This window comes from Musa acuminata, chromosome BXJ1-5 (assembly GCF_036884655.1).
Source record: "Musa acuminata AAA Group cultivar baxijiao chromosome BXJ1-5, Cavendish_Baxijiao_AAA, whole genome shotgun sequence".
NCBI classification, from domain to species: domain Eukaryota; kingdom Viridiplantae; phylum Streptophyta; class Magnoliopsida; order Zingiberales; family Musaceae; genus Musa; species Musa acuminata.
The window spans coordinates 38383700-38404865 of record NC_088331.1 but is presented as its reverse complement, the minus strand read 5'-3'; the positions used below and the strand labels follow the sequence as shown (position 1 = coordinate 38404865).

The window sequence follows — 21166 nt, the reverse complement described above, 5'->3', positions numbered from 1 at the left end:
AGACTTCCCGAGTGAGCCTCGTGCCATCTTGATTCTAGAAATGCCGCCTGAGCCGATAGCAGGTCACAAGCAAAAGCAGATTTGCTCACGGCTGCTCCGGTGAAACCAATCTTCCGTAGTAAACCATCTACCTAATCCATTACGTACGCTTTTGGAACTCTCTGACTCTCTGAGCAAAGCACGGAACCTCGACGTCAAGCAGACCATTAAAAGCCAGTAAAAATAAATAAATATCTAATATATAGTAATTGTATGAGAACATCGAAATGTTACGGTCGCGAAGCTAGCAGACCATTTGATCGATGTATCAAGCTGATAAGAGTTTCATGTCGACTACATAAAGCCTATGATATTGTGGTGCTCGATGATATTCTACTTGGTAACAATCCATCTTATCTTATGATAAGTCTTTGGCTATGTGTCAGACTCCTTATCGATCCGCAACATGATCAACTCTTAGGGTAAGTCTTTGGTAAGATCCCCCCTTATTATAACATCTCACAAAGTCAACATTTCATACATAATAATGATGCTTCAAGAAGAAAGGTCAGTGGTAACATTTGATTGCACGCAATACAACAGTGCATAGATCGGAGAAAGCGATGATGAGTCATGATCTGTTAGGCTTCTACACCGGTGGATGGCTTACTGCTAAAGAAATCCATCTTACCTAATTGATAACTAATAATGGACCTTTTTGTTTCTTTATATGCCTGATATATATATATATATATATATATATATAATATTATATCATGCAGCAATTAATACTTTCATGACTTGACGCATAAAATCTAAATCAACACTGTCCTTCTCAGTAGCTGCTTCCTACTCCAACTAAACTAATCATCAAACTGTACAGAGTTCATGGTTTGCATTCGGATGCATGACTCCAGAAGAATTCTGACAGGCACATAGACACTCCGGGAAAGCTGAATGCACAACTCTTTAATTCCAAGAAAACTAGAAGATTTATGACACAAATCATATGCTACAGACAGTGAGAACAATGTGTGACCAACCTCTCGTACATTCTCTCTCCGTGTGTGTTGTTGTGCGTCGAAATAGATAGATTCTATTCGTAAAGAACAATCAGCAGATCGACAGATGACTGAAGCGCAGCGCAGAAAATTGACGCCTGTGATCGTCACTCTTGATCTATGATTGTCCTGTCCAACATATTTGGCTGCATCGTAAAGTTCATAAAGAAGCAGATTTTTCAGTGGCGTTCATTGGCCGAGTGTTCTTCGAAATCGAGTAAAATGGGAAGTAAATTGCTTACTCTATAATATCTTTCCAGCAGATCATGTCGTCAGCGTTAGATTCACCTGGATTGAGTCCGTGCCAATCCTCGAACGGGATCGAAGCAGGCGAGTCCATCGGTGCCGATTCTTGGGGAATCGAAATTGGTGGGTGGATGGAACGAGCTGTGGGAACGGCACAGGAGCTGAACACGACTGGTACGGCAATTCCACTGCAACTCTCCGTCTTCGTCCCTGTTTGGAAGGATGAACCACCGGGATTGGCCACGGCCGAGAGGTCAGGAGCAAGTCCCACGAGCTGCTGGTTCGGTTGGGCGCAGCCGAGGGAGGCTGCGCCCAAGGGATTCATGGCATCGATACTGGGACCAGCAGTCGTGGCTTGGATCAGCGTCTGGAGCACTCGGAGCCTGACCAAGTGCACAGGATCTGCTTGAAGCCCAGGAGCATCGTTCGAAGAGCTGCCCAAGTTTCCAAGGCCGGTGGCGGCAGCAAGAAGAACAGGGAGGAGGGCGAGCAGGTCGAGATCAGTTCTGGGCGCATGGGTGACTGGGTCGACGCCCATAAGGAGGAGCTTCTTCTTGAGATGGGTGTTCCAGTAGTTCTTGATCTCATTGTCTGTCCTTCCTGGTAGACGCCTGGAAATGGTAGACCACCTGCATGAATACATTGCTATAAAAACAGATACAAACAAGTTGATAGCTCAACTGGGGTTGACGAGGAAAGCTGATCAACACGTACTTGTTTCCGAGGATGGAGTGGAGGTGAATGATGATCTGCTCCTCGTCCTCGGAGAACTTCCCCCTCTTGACGTCAGGACGGAGGTAGTTGGTCCAGCGGAGTCGGCAGCTTTTGCCGCACCGGTTCAGCCCGGCATTCTTCGGCAAGTTTCGCCAGCTCCCATGGCCATGCCGCTGGATGTACTCCACCAGCTTCTTGTCCTCCTCCGGCGTCCACGGCCCCTTCTTCACGACCATCTCATCGCAGCAAGGCGGCCTCCCCATGTCTCCCCTGCAAGACCCAATCAAGGGACCGAGAAGATGGAAGACAAACCTGAGCAAGAGAGATGGTCATGTGCTGCTCTTATAGGGGACGTAGTCTGACTACCCGACCACTCGGTCAACGCAAGCGGACATGGTTTTATCTCCCAGCAGTGTTCTATATTTCTTCTTTCTAAATGTAGGGAGACTCCCAGCTCCCAGGAAAGTTTTCGAGGGTGTGCATATTCTACATCTGCATGATACCAATTTGGTTAGGACCAGAGGTAGAGAGATAGAAAGAGAGAGAGAGAGGATGATGCATCGGATCCCGGTCCCTTGTGGCAGAAGGCAGCCTTGGCCTCGGGGCTGGGTTTCAGGGGAGTGCACGTAAGCAAGAAAACCGATGAGAGAGTAGGTTTAGGTTGCATCAAGCAATAAAAGAAGAGGTGATGGTTCAACCATTCGATAGCTATTTGTCCGACGAAGTTCTCCGTACATGCTGTATGATAGGGTTTATTCCTGCTAACTAATCATCTCGATAACACCTGATCTTGACAGCATTTTGTTGAGTGATTAATGCACACCCTTTCTTCTTCGATCATCACTACGACTGTTGTTGTCGCTGCTGTATGACTGCACTTGCTCCTTTCTTCTACAAACTGCAACAGGCAATTTCCTTCCTTTTTGTTTCAATCTGTGAGATCAGATACTAATCTGTGCTAGTGATTCTTACCGGTACTCATGCGATTGAGGCAAAGGCTTAATATCAAAAAAGACGGACGGATTCTGAAGACCAGGTTACACATATCTCAGAGGCAAGTGAAGTTTGGTGGCCTTTGGCACCAACCTTGGAGGAACTTGTTCTTCCGAAGTAATGAACCTGGTAAAATGGTACATGGATAAGAACACTGCTGACTTTCTCAACTCCACCCAATAGTTGCAGTACCTTCTGATCTCATCTCACTTCTTGTGGCCATCTTCCGCAGGTTTACACCTCCTACTCTCCGAGCAATCATCTTAATCTATATATCATCCACTACGTCATTAGATATAAAGCATGATTTAACCGAAGAGAGGTGTCACGGTTTGGGCATGTAGGACTGGTATTTTCCTCGCTCCATCTGCAACATCAACAAGGGTAAAAACCATTCAAGAGTTTGCCAGACAATGGAGTTGCCTGCAAGCCACACCATGTCCATCTATTATGCTTGTCCAAGTCTGCGTTTGGAGTGTCCCTTAATCAGCCGGACAACTTGGACAGAGCATGACTTCACATACTGGAATGATTGATCACTGCATCTGCCACATGGAGACAAGTGCATATAGCGCTCTCGTCTTTCCCATATGTCAGCTGATGGGAACCTTAATCCAACGTGCTTTGCCAGCTTTAGGTGTTACCCCGTTCTTTCCTTAGCTGCAAAATCTAGCGTGAAGGAGAAGGAAAAGGCAGAGCCGCTGCATCTTAAACACTTTCTTCTTCTCTGTCTTTCGATAAGACGTATTAATACTTAGTTTAATTCTAATTAAGATTATTAACCAATAAAAAGAGAGTCGTAATCTTGATATATTATTTTGAGATTCTATTAAGAAATTATTTCTAAATTTTTTATTCTTACCTATATAATAATGAGAGAACCTTCTTGAAATCTAATCGTCCATCTTAAATATCATTATTATTATAATAATTTTATGAAAAATAGAAAGAGAAAAAAAAACTTTGTTTTCTTGTACTGCTTTACTACGTTAATGATATTGCAACCACCCAAAGGAAAAAAAAATCTATTAATTATAATTCAATTATGATTAGTTTCATATCGACAGTAGACAAGATTAAGATTGACTTATTAGAATTTAATAAATATATATATTAATTATTAAATTATATAATTTGATAAGATATATTAAAAATTAATTAAATTTTAATTAAGATTATTAATTGCACATATCGGTAATCTTAATGTCTTAAGACATTACTTGCACATATCGCCACCGTTATAATATTCTCCATCGATCTATGACTTGTTTTTTTTGTCTAAAGAAACCTAGTGAACAATTTTAAGATGTCATGTGAGTTCCACTCCGGCAAGCAATCAAACTGGTCCTCCAAAAAAGTGACCGCCGGATGGAGGAGTAGGAATTTGAGGACCATAAAAAAAGAAGTGTCTCATCACATCAAATCAATCTTCTCACTTACCTCTCATACCTTCGCAAACAAAGAAGGAAGTGTCCGAAAATATTATCGAGTTTCATCCATCGGATGAAGCTATATGCTTGTGTATTCAGGACGTTTGGGGAAAACGTGGAAGTCAGTCCATCCTCATCTGCATCTGAAATGACGATGCGACGTCTACGACGACTTGGCACTCTCAAGACCAATCAGGAAGTTCCTTCATGTACTCACGCACACACTCGCAAGAACTTGCTTGATCATCCAATGTCTATGATGCTGCAGTGATGAACACAACATATACCTACCTACCTCGCTATGTTAAGATGTTGCGGATGCTGTTAGCGTAAACAGCTTTATGCCGTGGCCTCGGGGCCGACGCGATTTGGTTGTGGGTCCGAATGACGGGGATCTCATGCAGCGTCCCTCGAGATCTCTCGGTGGCCGATCACGGCGGTCCGGTCGGGATGTCGCGTCGGGAGGAAAGCTTTTGGCGCAGCACCGGGAAGAGGCGACCCCGTTCTTGCACCTACACACAGGTCGGGTCGGAAGCTCGGCCCGACCCCTCCAACGATCAAGTCAGTGGATACGGAGAGGATTTTTTATATGAAGAAGTGCTCTCCCCTTTCGTTTAAAACTCAGGGGTATTTATAGGTAAGTTTAGTATTACTTGATGTGCCTGCCCATAGGAGCAGGATCGTACCTCTGATGGCATCTGACATTGCCATTGGCGTTGCGTGGAGAACCGAATTGCCGCAGGGTATGGGCGAGCCTCGGTCGTCGTCCTCCTCTGCCTCGGCCAAGCGTGCGGGACCAGGTATCGATGAAGTCGTTGTTTGAGAGCGGGTGACGTCGGCTCACATCGAGTCGGCATTATTGCCTTCTTCCTCGGGCAGATTATCGTCCAAGCGTGGCTGACGTCGTGGCGCGTCATACCACCATTATTACCCTCATCATATCCCCCCCCCCCCGAAGGGAGCTATGCGTCGGTTGTTGTTAAAAAGGGGGGAGTCCGAGGCATGGCTTCAGCCTCCAGTACCGTGGTAGTCTCAAGCGACATGAGGTCGAGCACGTCTCGGGTGGGCAGGCCGCGCCGAGGTGGCCTTCGAGCAACATGAGACCGAGGAGCATGCCTCGGGCGCATGGGACGCGCCGAGGAGGTGGTCTCAGGGAGCATGGAGCCGAGGAGCACGACGCAGGCGGGCTGGCCGCGTAGGTGTGGCCTCGGGGGCATGGAGCCGAGGAGCACGACGCAAGCGGGCTGACCGTGCAGGTGTGGTCTCGGGCAACACATGGCCGAGGAGCACGACGCAAGCGGGCTGGCCACGCAGGTGTGTCTCGGGGAGCATGGGGCCGAGGAGCACGACGCAGGCGGGCTGGCCGCGCGGGCGTGTATCGGGGGGCATGGAGCCGAGGAGCACGACGCAGGCGGGCAGGCCGCGCAGGTGTGATCTCGGGAAGCATAGAGCCGAGGAGCACGACGCAGGCGGGCCGCGCAGGTGTGGTCTCAGGCAACATGCGGCCGAGGAGCATGACACAGGCGGGTCGTGCAAGTGTGGTCTCGGGGGGCATGGAGCCGAGGAGCACGACGCAGGCGGGCTGGCCGCACAGGTGTGGTCTCGGGCAATCATGCGGCCGAGGAGCACGATGCAAGCGAGCCGGCAGCGCAGGTGTGGTCTTGGGCAACACGCGGTTGAGGAGCACGACACAGGCGGGCTGGCCGCGCAGGTGTAGTCTCGGGGGCATGGAGCTGAGGAGCACGACGCAGGCGGGCAGGCCGCGCAGGTGTGTCTCGGGGAGCATGGAGCCGAGGAGCACGACGCAGGCGGGCTGGCCACGCGGGCGTGTCTCGGGGGGCATGGAGCCAAGGAGCACAATGCAGGCAGGCAAGCCGCGCAGGTGTGATTTCGGGAAGCATAGAGCCGAGGAGCACGATGCAGGCGGGCTGGCCGCGCAGGTGTGGTCTCGGGCAATCATGCGGCCGAGGAGCACGACGCAGGCGGGCCGCGCAGGTGTGGTCTCGAGCAACACACGGCCGAGGAGCATGATACAGGCTGGCTGGCCCGAGAAGCTGCTTATGCTATTTTCCCTCCTTGCCAACTTAGCAGCAGCGGGGGTCGAAAACTGTCGTATTTGACTTCTTTTCTCGGGGAGGGGGGGGGGGGGGGGGAAGCTGGTTGCTTTCGCCGCATTGTCACGGACAAACTTCGAAACAGGATGTTTGATGTAATGCTTATGTATGTCCGTGTCTTTTGGCATGTTCATGCCTTGTACAGGATGTAGAGGGCCGGCCGAAGGCTTGATAATCCCATTTTAGTTGGGTTGGTGGCCTCTTTAGGCTTGTAAATAAAGGTTATCATGTGGACATGTGCGAGAGATTTTTTTATCTGTAATGGACCATTTTACCCTTTGTTGTACCACTGTTCAGAGCTTGTAAAGTCTCTTTGTAATTTGCATTGTCTATGAAGTGTTTTTCGGAGATGTTTGCTTGTGGATCCCGATTGAGGCGTTCACTCTAGCCCGTTCTCTCTTTTGTTGGTCCTAAGGGACAATGGGAGGCTTCGGGGAGGCTGACCTTTGCGGACGGATACGCAGGAGTGCCGCACGACTTAGGCAAAACCAGCTAAGTCCGTGACAGCATGCTTTCGGGCGTTAGGGCGTTGCCGCTTCAGCGGATTTGACACGTCAGGCTTTCATTAAGGCGGGGCGTCTTTTGGCAAAACCGCCCATTCTCGGGAGGCAAAGGGACGCTGGTTCTGGCAGGATATCTCCCTTAAATAGCGAACGCCCGGCTTCGCTTTTATCTTTCGCTGCTGAGTCTCCCTCTTCAGGTCTTGTCGTCCCCTTTCCAGTCTTCTTCCTCGTCTCCTGCATCGTCTTCCCTTTCCCCGTAGCGCCTTCCTGTTGAGGTCAGTTAAGATGTCACCCTCTTCCTCCTCTCCTTCTTCCTCTTCCCACGTAGCTGGGGGGAAGTCCTCCGACGTCCCCCGTGGAATCCTCTGATGGGGAGGCGGCGCGGGCCCTAGAGGCCTTGATGTGGCCGCACGATAATGACTCCATCGTGAGTGGGTCTTTACTGGGGGGACTCCGGGAGCACTATAGTATCCCGGAGGACCACATCCTTAGTGCTCCTGAACGGGGACAACGGGCGTATGATCCGGTTCAGAAGGGTTTCGCGTTGAACTTAGACGCCCTAGAGGCGGGTCTGCGTTTTCCCCTTCATCCCCTCATTGTGTCCTGCATATCTTTCTGGCGGATTTCACCGTCTCATGTGGCGCCGAACTCCTGGCGCTACCTAGTGGTGTTCCTGGGGGAATGCCACTATGCCAATATCACCCCCACCCTCAACCTCTTTGTCTCTTGTTATCGCCTCTCCAAGGGTTTGGGGGGTTACTTCCTATTTGCATGGACGGGTTTTCGAGTCGAGGGGGGCCCTTCTAATAATAAAGGGTGGAAGGAGATGTTTTTTTACATTTGCCGTGCACAGGACTGGGGTTTCGGGGTTCGATGGTCTGCGAGGGCGATCGACAACACCACCCCACTTTTGGGCGAAGTAGAGCGCCAACATCTGGGGAGGCTCAAAGAGATTCTCCCTAGGTCCTAGGCCCTCCGGAACATGACCGAGCAATGGCTGGTCGAGGCGGGTCTCAGCCCGATGCCTCTAGGTACGTTAGTGACGTTTGGTTCGGGTATTTGCGCGGTTCATCCCTGATATTAATACTCTTCTTGTCTCTTGTAGAAATGGTGAACCTCCGGTCGCTCTTGGGGGGCAAGGCGTCGTAAGCTCCTCCCCCAGCACTGCTGGCCGACCTACAGCCCGGCACGAAGGCCGCCCCACTGGAGGTCGAGGTCGGGCGCCCTCGGAAGAAGGCGAAGGCGGCACCTTCAAAGGGGGCTGAGGCGGGCCCCCGTCGGGGCGAGGCCGAGCCTAGTCGGCGGGTGGCTGGGAAGGGTCCGCGCCCTCCCTCCGTTCGTGACCTGTGCCGACTGCCAGCCAGGGATGAGGAGTCGTTCCTAATGCGACTGGTGGGCGAAATCCTGATCGAGGAGGCTAGCGACCCCCTGGTAGCCCGCTGGGGAGGCCTGTCCCGGGGGGACAGGGTGTGGGCCGGAGGGGACTCCTCCGTAGCATTCCTTCGAGGCGCACTTCATCCCGACATGGCTCGGGATTTGTACACCTTGCCCTCGGAGGCTCTGCTCAGCAAGTCCACCCAATCTTTGACCTGGGTAAGTACTCCTCTTCTCTTCCCGTTCGGGATCGTTTGTCTGTTGCTGACCTTCTTGATCCGTCTTTCTTTTTGCAGGGGCTTCATTACGCGACGACCCTGATGGACAGGGTGCGTGACGCCGGCCGGGTCATCAGGGGCCTTATTAGCCGCAACGCCGAGCTCCACCGCCAGGTCGAGGACGCCCAAGCCGGGGCCGGCCCGGAGGCTCTGGCGGCCGTCGAGAAGCGCGCGGCGGACTCTGAGGCGGAAGAGGCTCACCTCAGGTTAGAGCTCGAGGCCTCTAAGAAATCAAACGAGGAGCTCCAAAAAACAATAAGGGTGGAGCGGACCGAGCTCCGTCTGTCGAAGACGGAGGCGAGCGCCCTCAGCAAGAAGCTGGAGGAGGCGAAGGCCAAAACGAGGGCGGCCTCGGAAGCGCTGGCGGAGGAGGCCCGTCTCCGACCCGTCAAGGATAAGGAGCTCCTCGAGGCGTATAAGAAGTCCGAGGGGTTCGAACTCGGGCTAACACGGACGGGGCGAGTGTCCTTTGAATATGGGTACCGAATCGCCACGTCCCGTTTCCACACTCGTCACCCCGGCCTTGAGGTGGAGGAGGACCCCTTCACTCCCCACCCCGAGGATATGGAGGTAGATATGCCCGAGGACGTCCCCTTTGACGACCGCCTGGACGTCCCACTGTAATAAAGAGGAGTCCTGTATGTTTTTGTAAGTCGGGGTCGGATCTTGTAAGTCGGGGTCGAGTCCTATAAGTCAAGGTCGAGTCCTGTAATCTTAGTTTTTTAAATAAAAGAAAGTTTTTGTTCTCTCGTGTGTTTGCCCAGCTTCTTCTTCTTCCCTTAAGCGAAAAGCTTCTTCTTCCTCGGACGAAAAACTTTTTCTTCCTTAGACGAAAAACTTCTTCTTCTTTATACGAAAAACTTCTTCTTCCTTAGACGAAAAACTTCTTAAGGTTCTAGACGTTCCATGTTCTCGACAAAGGAGAACCATCCATTGTCGTGAGCCGGTATGTACCCGGTCGGATTACCTCAACGACCCGATAAGGTCCCTCCCATTTGGGGGCTAGCTTCCCCCTCGCTTAGGTCAGGTCGCTGACTTCGGTTTTGCATAGGACCAGGTCGTTTAACTTAACTGGTCGGGGTCGTACCTTCCGGTTGTAGACCCTCACGATAGCTCTTTTGTAAGAGAGGGCCTTCAAGTGTGCGTCGGCATGTCGCTCCTCGAGCATGTCGAGGCCGGCTCGAAGTCTTTCGTTCGCACTTTTCTCGTCATAGTTTCTTGTCCGAAGGGTGGGAATAGCTACCTCGGGTAGTAAGACAGCTTCAGTTCCGAACGCGAGACTGTAGGGGGACTCTCCAGTCGCGGTTTTGGGGGTGGTGCGTAACGACCATAAGACGCTCGGGAGTTCGTCCGTCCAAGCCGATCGGGCTGCGGACACTCTTCTTTTGAGCCCGTCTAGAATGGACCGATTAGTTACCTCTGCTAGCCCGTTCGTCTGAGGGTAAGCTACCGAGCTGAACCTTAGTTGGATTCCGTGGCTCGCGCAGAACTCCCGGAAACTTCTACCGTCGAACTGAGGCCCATTGTCTGTAATGATGGATTTGGGCAAACCAAACCGAGTTACCAGGTTCCTCCACACGAACTTTTCCATTTGCCGCTCTGTGATTGTTGCTAGTGGTTCGGCCTCGACCCACTTTGTGAAATAATCCACTCCCACGACGATGTACTTCCGCTGTCCCGAGGCTGGCGGGAAAGGTCCGAGCAGGTCCAAACCCCATTGTGCGAACGACCATGCGTAATCGATGGGGGTGAGCGGGACAGCGGGCTGTCGGGGCGTGCGGGCGTGTTCTTGGCATGAACTGCACCGCTGCACATAAGCCTTTGCGTCCCTCCAAGCACCGTAGGAGGGGGTATGTGAAGGACCGCTTATAAAGTCGTTCACTCACCTCGGTGTACCACGCATGCGTACAACGCAGGCGCCGAGCCGTAGCCTCGTCGGGAGGAAGGGTCCCGTGCCGCTTGAAGCGTAGCAACTCTTGTACCCATCGAGGCCGTAGCTGTGATTTCGATGGTACAGGTAGGGAGCTCCTCAACCTCGGGCCGGGCTTCGGGGGCTGGCTTTGACGCCAGCTTGGCTAGCACGTCGACTCGCTCGTTCTCTTCCCTCGGGACATTAGATAATGTAAAATGAGGGAACTTGGCAGTCAGGTTCTTTACCTGTGCTAGGTACTTCGCCATGATCGGGTCCCAAGCCTCATATCCCCCGCTGAGTTGCTCGGCCACCAGTTGTGAGTCGGTGATGATGTGTATGGCGACCACCTGCATTTCGAGGGCCAACCTGAGTCCTGCTAGGAGCACCTCATATTCTGCCTCGTTGTTAGTGGCTTGGAACTCGAAGCAGAGGGAACGCTCGAACAACCGCCCGTCGAGAGCTAATAGCACCAGCCCCGCACCGGCGCCCTTTGAGTTGGCCGATCCATCAACGTGCAGGACCCATGCTTCGGGAGGTTGCTCGGGATCCAGTCCTCGATCTGGGTTAATTCTGCGATGAAGTCGGCCACGGACTGGGCTTTGATAGCGGTCCTAAGCACGTATTGTACGTCATGCTCGCCGAGCTCTACCGCTCATTTGAGAAGACATCCTGCAACATCAAATTTAGACAAGATCTGTCGAAGTGGTTGGTCGGTGATGACCTCCACCGGGTGAGCCTAGAAGTAGGGGCGTAGCTTCCGGGCTGACAGCACGAGCGCGAGTGCTAGTTTCTCAATCGGTGGGTATCGTTCCTCGGGCCTGTTCAGGATGTGGTTGACATAGTAGATCGGAAGCTGTTCGCTGAAGCTTTCTTTGACCAGAACGGAACTGACTACGTGCTGGGAGGCAGCCAGGTAGAGGCCTAGCTTTTCCCCGGGAGAGACTGAGGCAAGTTAGGGGAGGCTGGCCAAGTGTTGCTTCATTTGTTTGAAGGCTTCCTCGCATTCGGTCATCCATTGAAAATTCTTCGAGTTCTTCAGCGCCCTGAAGAAGGGGAGGCAGCGATCACCCGATCGGGCAAGGAAACGAGACATGGCGACAAGTCTCCCGTTAAGGCGTTGCAGGTCCTTGATTGTCCGAGGTGACTGCATATTGACGACTGCCTGGACCTTCTCCGGGTTGGGGTCGATTCCTCTTTCGTGTATGATAAACCTGAGGAACTTTCCTGAGGTGACGCTGAAGGCACACTTCGTGGGGTTGAGTCGCATGCCGAATTTGCGCAGCATGGCGAATGTCTCGGCAAGGTGAGCTCCCGCCTCTTGGCTTTTTACAATCATGTCGTCTATGTAAACTTCCATGTTTCGCCCAATCTAGTGGGCGAACATCTTGTTCACTGTTCTCTGGTACGTTGCCCCAGCGTTTTTCAATCTGAAAGGCATGACCTTATAAAAGTATACCCCTTGGTTGGTGAGAAAGGCTGTATAATCTTGGTCCTCGGGCGCCATTCTGATCTGATTATATCCCGAGAAGGCGTCCATAAATGAGAGGCGGGCGCGTCCAGCCGTTGCGTCGACCAGCTGGTCGACCTTTGGGAGGGGGTAGCAATCTTTAGGGCATGCATTGTTAAGGCTGGTGTATTCAACGCACATCCTCCAGCTTCAATTGGGTTTCTTAACGAGGACTACATTGGATAGTCATTGTAGGTATCTGGCTTCTTTTATGAAGCTTGCCGCTAAAAGTCGATCCACTTCTTCTCGTATGGCGAGCTACCGATCAGGGGCCTACCGTCTGGGTTTTTGCTTTACCGGGCAAGCGTCGGGTGAAATATTGAGGTGATGTTGTGCGACTTCCGGGTCGACGCTCGTCATGTCAGATGGCGACCAGGCGAAGATGTTGGCGTTTTCCTGTAGGAAGCCGACGAGCTGCTTTCGTTCTTGCTCGGGTAGCTCCGACCCGATTTTGACCGTATGGTTTGGCCGACCCTCTAGCAGCGGCAAGTCGATGGTGGACCCCCTCGGCTCAGGATGGGGGGTTGGCTTCTTCGCCTCCCGAGGATCCGCCAAGGGTGGTTCGACCCTTGCTCTCTTGTGTAACGAGACGACGGTCAGGTAGCAGCACCTGGATTCTCGGGGGCTTCCCGTGATCTCTCCGGTCCCGGCGTGGGTCGGGAACTTCACAGTTTGGTAGTAAGTTGAGACAATGGCTCTGATTTTGTTGAGGGTCGGTCGGCCGAGAATAGCGTTGTATGCAGCAGAGAGGTCAACCACTAAGAAGGTGTGCTAGTCATAGGTGCCCAGCAAGCCAATCACGTGAGTGATGGCACGTGTGACTTGATACAGAATCTTTTTGCTTATTATATTTTGGCGTATATCACTTTATAACTATTGCATAAATGCATATATATATTGTGATGTCCTTGGATTTGTGCAATGGGAATCGGATCGTGATGAGATCACGATAATGAGATCGATTCACCTTTAAATACATATCCTAAATAATCCCGGTCATAGGTTACTCGAGAGGGATATCGTGATAACTGGACAGACTGGTGTGCTGTATACCCGTCCATATGATGGATGTAGTTGGTCTCACAGCTGCTCGTGTAGGGACACTAGGGATACAGTACAGGTGCTCATTGGAGAATAAGTTCATTGATTGATCCGCTTACGGAATGCTGGATGGTTGATGATGCCTGATTGTCAGACAGTGATTCCGTAGTCCTAGTGGTGTATCTGGTCCTTAGACTTGAGACACCAAGGATGTCCTGTATGAGTGCTCCACTCTTTGATACTAGACTTATAGGTTTGGCTGTCCCAGATCTAGTACAGCTGGTCATTGGGAGTGGTAGTCGACCTTACGAGGGCTATTGAGTGTCAATAGAGGATCATCCACTCTCGGCGTCATGAGAGGAATATCCCATGTGTTCTTGCTTAGACAAATCCCTGGCCAGGGTCATTCGGGTTGAGAGAGAAAGAGTTCTCCGGGAGAATCCGATTAGAGCGAGACTCGAGTAGAAACCGTATGGGTCTGACAACACCATGCTCGATATACGGTCTCTGGGATATTAGATGGATGAGGGATTATAGGTACACGGTAACTGAGGACAGACAGGTCCAATGGATTGGATTCCCCTGTATCGTTTGGGGACTACGGCGTAGTGGCCTAGTACATCCGTAGTCGATGAGTCGAGTGAATTATTACAGAGATAATAATTCACTGAGTTAGAAGGAGTTCTAACAGGTATGACTCACGGCCAGCTCGATATTGGGCCTAGAGGGTCACACACATATGGTAGGTATTGCGATGAGTAGAGGTTCTGATATGAGATATCCGACGGAGTCCTTGTCTTATTGGATGCAGATCCAATACCCACTAGGGGAGGACCCATTAGGGTTTGATAGGGGACCTCTATAAATAGGAGGGATTCAGAGCCTCATAGGCTAGAGCCTTTGCTTGCCTTTCCTATTCTCCTCTCCCTCTCTACCTTAGAGAAGGCCTGGAGTTTTGAGGAGCGTCGTCGCAACCCTGCTGTGTGGATCACCGCTAGAGAGGAGGACGCTTGACCTCCTTCACCCTCTCCTAAAGATCTGCAAGGAAACAGGGATATACGATCTCCCTAGGTAACACAACCTACTCTATACGCAGTTTTGAGTTTCGCGGATTTTACGCACCAATCTTCACATGACGACGAACATCTCTTTGGGAATCGGAGCTCCCAGGGTCAAGGGTAAAGTGATTGCCCCTAGCGGTGAGATCGAGTCACCGGTGAATCCGGTGAGCGCCGAGCACATAGGCTTCATGTTGTCTCTGGACAAGCCGAGCTTTTGGAAGGCATCGAAGTAGAGTATGTCGGCCGAGCTCCCGATATCGACCATGATCCTTCTTACTTGCGCATTGGCAATCCTGGCCGATATCACGAGCGCATCGTCATGCTTGGATTGTTCGGATGCTATGGCCGGGAAAGCGACCTCAAGCTCGGGCCCGTGCTTGGGAGCTTCGGCCGGGGCGGCTCGGGCGTATGCCTTTCTTCCGGTCATGGAATCCCCGCCAGATGCGGGACCGCCAGCTATCACGTCGATGTGTCGCTCGATGGGACCCTCCGGGCGCGGTGAAAGTTCCTTGTCCGACCGAAGGTACTGACCGAGATGCCCTCTGTGAATAAGCTCCTCGATCTGCCTTTTCAACTCCCGACACTTTTCAGTGTCATGCCCGTGCTGCCGGTGAAAGCGACAGTACTTTGATCGGTCTGCAAGCTCTCGTGAACTCCTCATCGGATATGGATCTTTGAGCAGTCCCTTCTCCCTTATGTGGAGAAATATTTCTGTTTGGGACGAGCTCAAGGCGGGGAGAGGGGGCCTCGGTGCCAGCGGGTCGGATCTGTCCAACCTATGCCGTGATGCAACGGATTGCTGCTGCCAGGGCGGCTCTGGCTTGACTCTCTTGTGCTCTTCGCGCCTCCCGGCCATCCATGTCTCTGCGGCGATGAACCGACTTGCTCGCTGGAACATCTCGGGTACCGTCGTGGGGGGTCGCTCCACAAGAGACCAAAAGAACCTGGAAGGCCGCAGGCCTATCATGAATGCCTACATCAACAGAGAGGGGTGAGCGTCCGAGAGCCCTCGGATTTGCGTCGTAAAACAATTCACGAAATGGGAGAGGGGCTCGTCCTCCCTTTGGTTGAGTCCGAGGAGCAACGCCACGGACGGCTTTGGTCGAGCGTAGGCCAGGAAGTTGAGCTCGAAGTCTCTAGCGAGCTGATCGAAGGAAGTGATGGTCCCGGTCTTCAGGCTGCTGTACCACGCGCGGGCTGGCCCCCTCAACATCGTCGGAAACGCCCTGCACATCAAGGCGTCAGAAGTCCCATATAGCGCTATCTGAGCGCGAAAAGCGGCCACGTGGTCTGCTGGGTCAGTGGCGCCGTCGTAGGCGTCCAGCGAAGGGAGCCGGAAGTGCGGTGGGATCGCTTGATCTTGTATTTTGGGTGCGAACGGGGACCCTTGGTGTCTGTCCGCCCCGAGCTCTCCCTTTGACCTGCGAATCTCCTGGTGTACTTCGTCGAGTCGTTGACTAACAAGGCGCAACTGGGCTCGCAGGGTGTTCGTCGAGTCCGCAGATGGCGCCTCAGGCTCTGGGCGACTCGCCGTATCTTCCGCCTCTCGATTCCCGGGCTGGGCTATTCGGTTCCGAGGCGAAGCGGGGAGCTCGGAAAGTGGTGCATGAGTCCGGGTCGGGGCCCCCTGCGGTTGCAAAGGCCGAGTCATATGCGGGAGCGTTGGTTGGGAGACGAGCGGGATGATAGTTTGCACCACGCCCGTCAGAGTTCAAACTTGATGAGCGAAGTCGTGAAAGGCCTCGGGCGATACTGGCGACGGGCCGGTGGGGGCACCGTCAAGTGGCGATAAACCCAGGTCGTTGAACAACCGCCAGTAGCGTTCTGACGTTGCGGCGGGGCATTCGTCTCGAGATTCATCACGCGGGGGATTTTCTCCCGGGGTGCTGATCGTGGGCAATCCAACAGCCGCGGGTTCGTTAGAGTGGATATGCTGATTGCTCGACATTCAGACATGCCCTCCTTCTAGCACCAATCTGTTAGCGTAAACAGCTTTATGTCGTGGCCTCGGGGCCGACGCAGCTTGGTTGGGGGTCCGAATGACGGGGATCTCGCGCGGCGTCCCTCGAGATCTCTCGGTGGCCGATCACGACGGTCCGGTCGGGATGTCACGTCGGGAGGAAAGCTTTTGGCGCAGCATCGGGAAGAGGCGACCCCGTTCTTGCACCTGCACACAGGTCGGGTCAGAAGCTCGGCCCGACCCCTCCAACGATCAAGTCAGTGGATGCAGAGGGGATTTTTTGTATGAAAAAGTGCTCTCCCCTTTCGTTTAGAACTCGGGGGTATTTATAGGTAAGTTTAGTGTTACCTGATGTGCCTGCCCACAGGAGTAGGATCGTACCTCTGATGGCGTCTGACATTGCCGTTTGCTCTGCATGGAGAACCGAACTGCCGCAGGGTATGGGCGAGCCTCGGTCGTCGTCCTCCTCTGCCTCGGCCAAGCGTGCGAGACCAGGTATCGATGAAGTCGTTGTTTGAGAGCGGGTGACGTCGGCGCACATCGAGTCGACATTATTGTCCTCTTCCTCGGGCAGAGTGTCGTCCAAGCGTGGCTGACGTCATAGCGCGTCATGTCGTCATTATTATCCTCATCAGATGCATTAACGACTGATCATATGTGAGTCAGTCGGTCACATGAAAAGATAGAGCACTTGCACACAATAAGAAATCGAGAAGGAGCAGTCCAATCCCAAAAGTAGAGCGCAAATGTTCTACCAAGTTTATGTTATAGCAGACGTGGACATATATACATAAACACAGGAGGAACAAAAACAGCATTGCTTGATTCACTGTGGCGGAGTTTGAGATGCAGCAGCACGAGCCATTTGGTCTGAAGCCGTCGCGAGGCCCTGCAACATTCTGACGATCTCAGTAGTATCCTCCAAGAAGTACTTTGCTTTGCTCGGCTTTTGCCCGACCGTGCAGGCAAACACTTCTGCAACCGGTGAGAGATTAGGTCCGGCCGTGGCGCTCATGATGACTTCGAACATATCCTCGTCTGATCTATCATCACCTATGCAAAGAACAAAATCCGGAAGGAGAGATTAGGTCCTGCCATGGCGCTCATGATAGACTTGGAACATATCCTCGTCTGATCTATCATCACCTATGCAAAGAACAAAATCCGGAAGCACGCCCTTCTGGCTTGCTGTGGACAGAAGTCGTTCGGCCACCACGCCCTTCGACACACCCTGCACATCTTGAGCTGGGTTAGATGATACACAGTGATGTCGATGAAAGTATGCGGGTATCACAAAGGAATGTTTTTTATTGACCTGTGGCTTGACTTCTACGATGTGTTGGCCACTCTTCACGGACACCGGCTCGTTCGTGAGGACGCTCTCTAGATGGTCGAGGAGTTCTTTGGCTTGGCATGACCCGAAATCCGGATCAGCATACTGGTAGTGCCAGACTAGTGCACTTTCCCTGGTCTCTATGGACGAACCATCAGTGGCTTCAGTGTATAACTGCATGATCGGCTCTGCCATCTGCTTCCAGTCGAAGTCGGCCACCGAAACGCATGTTTCCCATTCTGCATCAGACTTCTCCCTGAAAACAGATCGAACTATATAAGTGAAGCCGGTAATGCAGACTCCAACTACGACTCTAAAGATGTCCAACGATCCAGACAATGTATGTTCTACCTCAGGAAGTAGCCATGCTCGGCTGCAATTACTAGCTTGTCGCAAGAAGAAAACCACTCGCTCAGAGTGATCTTGTCTCTTCCACTAACAAGAAACACCACATTCCTGGGATCATCGCACAAGCTCTTCAATGTACTGATGGCCTCAGGGGTCGGGGTCTTGTTGATCGACGTCTGAGGCATTATGGTACCATCGTAATCCAAAAGAATGGCTCGGCTTTTGGTCCTTCGGTAAGCAGACACAATGTGATCTACGGACAGCTTCCTGAAAGTGTAATCTAGCGCAATGACCCTGAAGCCTAAGCCAAAACCAATCCCCCAGCACCTCCTCATCGTGTGGTCTCGGCAAGCCCTCTGCAGATCTTGCAAAAAGCTGTTTGCCCAATACCCAACGTCGTGGGTGATCACGTACTTGTAATGCTTCTCGTGGCGTAATTGTTTCTCCGACTCCTGAATTACCAAAGCTGTGTCCATTGCCTCAGCCACGGAATCTATGTTCCATGGATTGACACGAATGGCTCCGCTGAGGGATGGAGAACAGCCGATGAATTCAGAGACAACCAGCATGCTCCTCTTCGGCACCGATGGACCGAGCTGCAGTATCTCATCCAATCTCTCCGTACCTTGCCGGCAAATCACATACTCGTAGGGTATCAGATTCATCCCATCCCTCACTGCCGTGACCAGACAACACTCGGCGATTACATAAAACGCAATCCTCTCGTAGAACTGAAGTGGGTGATCGATCAAGATGACAGGTTTGTAGCCTGGCCTTCCGAATCTCTCATTTATCCTTTCAGCGGTGGTATGCATCTCCGATTGCACATCTTGCACATCTTTGCCTCGGCCTCTTGCGGGATTGGCAATCTGCACCAACACCACCTTCTCCCTCCACTCCGGGTGCTGCACAAGCAATTGCTCCGTGGCCAAAAGCTTTAAGCTTATTCCTTTGAATATGTCCATGTCGTCCACTCCAAGCAACACGATTCGTTCCTTGAGTTGATCCCTGAGCTCAGATACTCTAGCTTCGGTTTCTGGAAGCCGTAGAACCGACTGGAGCTGACCGGTGTGAATCCCTACCGGAAGGATTTTGATACTGACAGTGCGGCCGTAGTACTCGAGCCCAATGTAGCCCCTTTTCGATTCATAGGCGAGGCCAAGCATTCTACCACAGCAAGAAAGGAAGTGTCTGGCATAATCGAAGGTATGAAAGCCAATGAGATCGGCGTTCAGGAGAGCTCTGAGGAGTTCATCTCTCACAGGAAGCGTTCTGTAAATCTCGGAAGAGGGAAACGGGCTATGAAGAAAGAACCCAAGCTTCACCCTGTTAAACCTCTTCCTCAGGAAGGTCGGCAACACCATAAGATGGTAATCATGCACCCACACGAAATCATCATCCGGATTTATCACCTCCATGATCTTGTCCGCAAATATCTTGTTCACCGAAACATAAGCTTGCCAAAGAACCCGATCGAAACGCCCGCCGAGGTCCGGCGACAGGGGGAGCATGTAGTGGAACAGGGGCCACAGATGCTGCTTGCAGAACCCATGGTAGAACTTGGAGAAGAGATCGGGCGCGAGGAACGTCGGGACGCACCTAAACGTCTCGAGCAACGTCTGGGAAACATCATCCTGTTCTGCGGGATCTATCTCTTCCCTCAAGCAACCGATATATACGACTTCCACGTCCTCCCCAAGACCATCTTTGAGCTGCCGGAGTAGCGAGTCCTCGTCCCAGCTGAAGTTCCAGCCCTTGCCATCGGGTCTTCGATGAGCGCGAATCGGCAGCTGATTGCCGACTATGATCATCCGGTCCTGAGTGACAGAAGAGGGGCCATCCGACGTCATACTGTTGGTGTTCTCCTCGTCCAGATCGGAGATGATCCCGGCGACAGTCATCACTCTAGGGAGCTTCTTGCCAGTCCGGCCAAATGCGGGGAACTCGCCGGACGCAAGGTCCAGAAGGTTTGAGTACGATCTCGAAACCATTATGCCGAACAGAGTATTGGAAGACTTGGAAAGATTTTACACACTGGCTTTGCAGATCCTAAGAGACGACAGATCGGTCAAAGATCATATACCACACTGACGGCAGGAATTCTTGCTGAAATCTATGTTATGTTTCAGCTGGATTTTAGGCCTAACTCACTCTAACGCGAACCTGCAGATGCACAAAACAAAAGACTCAAAACCATGGAGTTCTAATAACAATCTGAAAGACATCATGAAACAGCAACACCACAAACATGATAAAGAACATCGTCACAGGCATGCTAAGGATGATTGCATTGCGGATCAAATTGCTAGCACAAACAGTAAATCCACAGAGAATCTTTTTGCCAACGACAGCCCTAAAAAGCAGGTAAAATGGTAGACTTTAGCAGCACAGATTATAGCCTATCTACAGATGTCCCGGTGGACACCCATCAAACAATCAAAAACAAACGACAAAGAGATGGTTCAAGATAGAGGAGGAAATCAGCCACTGATTAGAAGAACACAGAAGACAGATACAGCAGACCTCTAACCTGTTTTGAGAATATTTAGAACCGAAAGTGCAGAGGAACCGAAAGAAGGGTAAAAGATTCGGTGTAATTCACGTCACGGAGAGAAGAGATGAACCTTTTTGGCCCGACGGAATTGAAAAATCACCAGAGAGAGAAGCAAAGCGTCGCCGAGGTAAGAGAGGGGAAAGGCAACCTTCTCCCTCTCGGGCTTTTGGGGCCGTCACAGATGGAAACCGAGGAAAAGCGAGCGATTCCCTCTCATTCACCACCTTTCATAGTGGCGTCAGTGGGCACCGGCAGCACTGAGGTTCCAGCTTGCAGTCACCACAGTGAAACAACATACGAAGAGAGAGAGAGAGAGAGAGAGAGAGAGCGCGCGCCTCGGAGAACTCGTCGATCACGTTGACGTGTCCTCATGCCCTGAATCGATCGATGTTTAGTTCGTAAAGCCCACTGATGACTCAATCAAGTCAGCACATTAGCATTATTAGAACGTAATGGCTGGACAGCGGCTACAATTACAGGGTGCAGTTCACATATGTTTGGCCCAGCAGCAGCAGCAGCAGCAGCAGTATAAAAACAACGAATGGCGTACTGCCCGATCCTTTACTCGGGCCAAAAACCGAGTCACATCATGCTGGTGGTATTTCCAAAGCAGTAGACCCACTATGTATGTGATGAGTGCGTGATATGGTACGATTATTTGTATTATCATTGATAAAAATAATAGAAGATAAGAACAATAATTGAAGAAGTTTTATTGTAGAAATGAAATAGCTTTAACTTGAATCTATTAACATGTT

The 21166-nt window shown here is 51.8% G+C and overlaps 3 protein-coding genes across 6 annotated transcripts; all 3 read right to left on the bottom strand.

The window, feature by feature from the left end:
• Positions 1-926: 926 nt before the first annotated feature.
• On the bottom strand, positions 927-2639 carry LOC135675076 (transcription factor MYB93-like). Of its 2 annotated transcripts, XM_065185344.1 has the most exons (4): positions 2367-2620; positions 2001-2312; positions 1283-1915; positions 927-1186 (listed from the first exon to the last, which is right to left on the bottom strand). In XM_065185344.1, exons 1-4 carry the CDS (start codon positions 2393-2395, stop codon positions 1159-1161), a joined length of 1002 nt encoding a protein of 333 aa, XP_065041416.1. In that variant the 5' UTR covers positions 2396-2620; the 3' UTR covers positions 927-1158. The 2 variants fall into 2 exon arrangements, with proteins under 2 accessions (XP_065041416.1, XP_065041415.1); XM_065185343.1 differs by having other exon boundaries at positions 2001-2639.
• Positions 2640-14280: 11641 nt separating this feature from the next.
• On the bottom strand, positions 14281-15111 carry LOC103991808 (uncharacterized). The gene has a single exon (XM_009411352.2). The coding sequence runs from the start codon at positions 15109-15111 to the stop codon at positions 14281-14283; it is 831 nt and encodes a 276-aa protein (XP_009409627.2).
• A 1770-nt stretch (positions 15112-16881) lies between these two features.
• Positions 16882-20808, bottom strand: LOC135586609 (alpha,alpha-trehalose-phosphate synthase [UDP-forming] 5-like). Of its 3 annotated transcripts, none has more exons than XM_065183798.1 (5): positions 20385-20808; positions 17858-20017; positions 17489-17762; positions 17320-17404; positions 16882-17226 (listed from the first exon to the last, which is right to left on the bottom strand). In XM_065183798.1, the coding sequence occupies exons 2-5, from the start codon at positions 19843-19845 to the stop codon at positions 17000-17002; spliced, it is 2574 nt and encodes an 857-aa protein (XP_065039870.1). In that variant the 5' UTR covers positions 19846-20017; positions 20385-20808; the 3' UTR covers positions 16882-16999. The 3 variants fall into 3 exon arrangements, with proteins under 3 accessions (XP_065039870.1, XP_065039868.1, XP_065039869.1); XM_065183796.1 differs by having other exon boundaries at positions 20479-20808; XM_065183797.1 differs by lacking the exon at positions 20385-20808 and adding an exon at positions 20103-20344.
• Positions 20809-21166: the final 358 nt, after the last annotated feature.

Coding starts and splice junctions, on each gene's coding strand:
- LOC135586609 (XM_065183798.1), bottom strand. CDS start 19,845: ATGGTTTCGAGATCGTACTCAAACCTTCTGGACCTTGCGTCCGGCGAG. Junction 17,405..17,488: donor TCGTAGAAGTCAAGCCACAG/GTCAATAAAAAA, acceptor CAAGATGTGCAG/GGTGTGTCGAAGGGCGTGGT. Junction 17,227..17,319: donor GGATTTTGTTCTTTGCATAG/GTGATGATAGAT, acceptor TTCTTTGCATAG/GTGATGATAGATCAGACGAG.
- LOC103991808 (XM_009411352.2), bottom strand. CDS start 15,111: ATGTTCCAGCGAGCAAGTCGGTTCATCGCCGCAGAGACATGGATGGCC.
- LOC135675076 (XM_065185344.1), bottom strand. CDS start 2,395: ATGTCCGCTTGCGTTGACCGAGTGGTCGG. Junction 1,916..2,000: donor CACTCCATCCTCGGAAACAA/GTACGTGTTGAT, acceptor GTATTCATGCAG/GTGGTCTACCATTTCCAGGC. Junction 1,187..1,282: donor TGCTGGAAAGATATTATAGA/GTAAGCAATTTA, acceptor TTTACGATGCAG/CCAAATATGTTGGACAGGAC.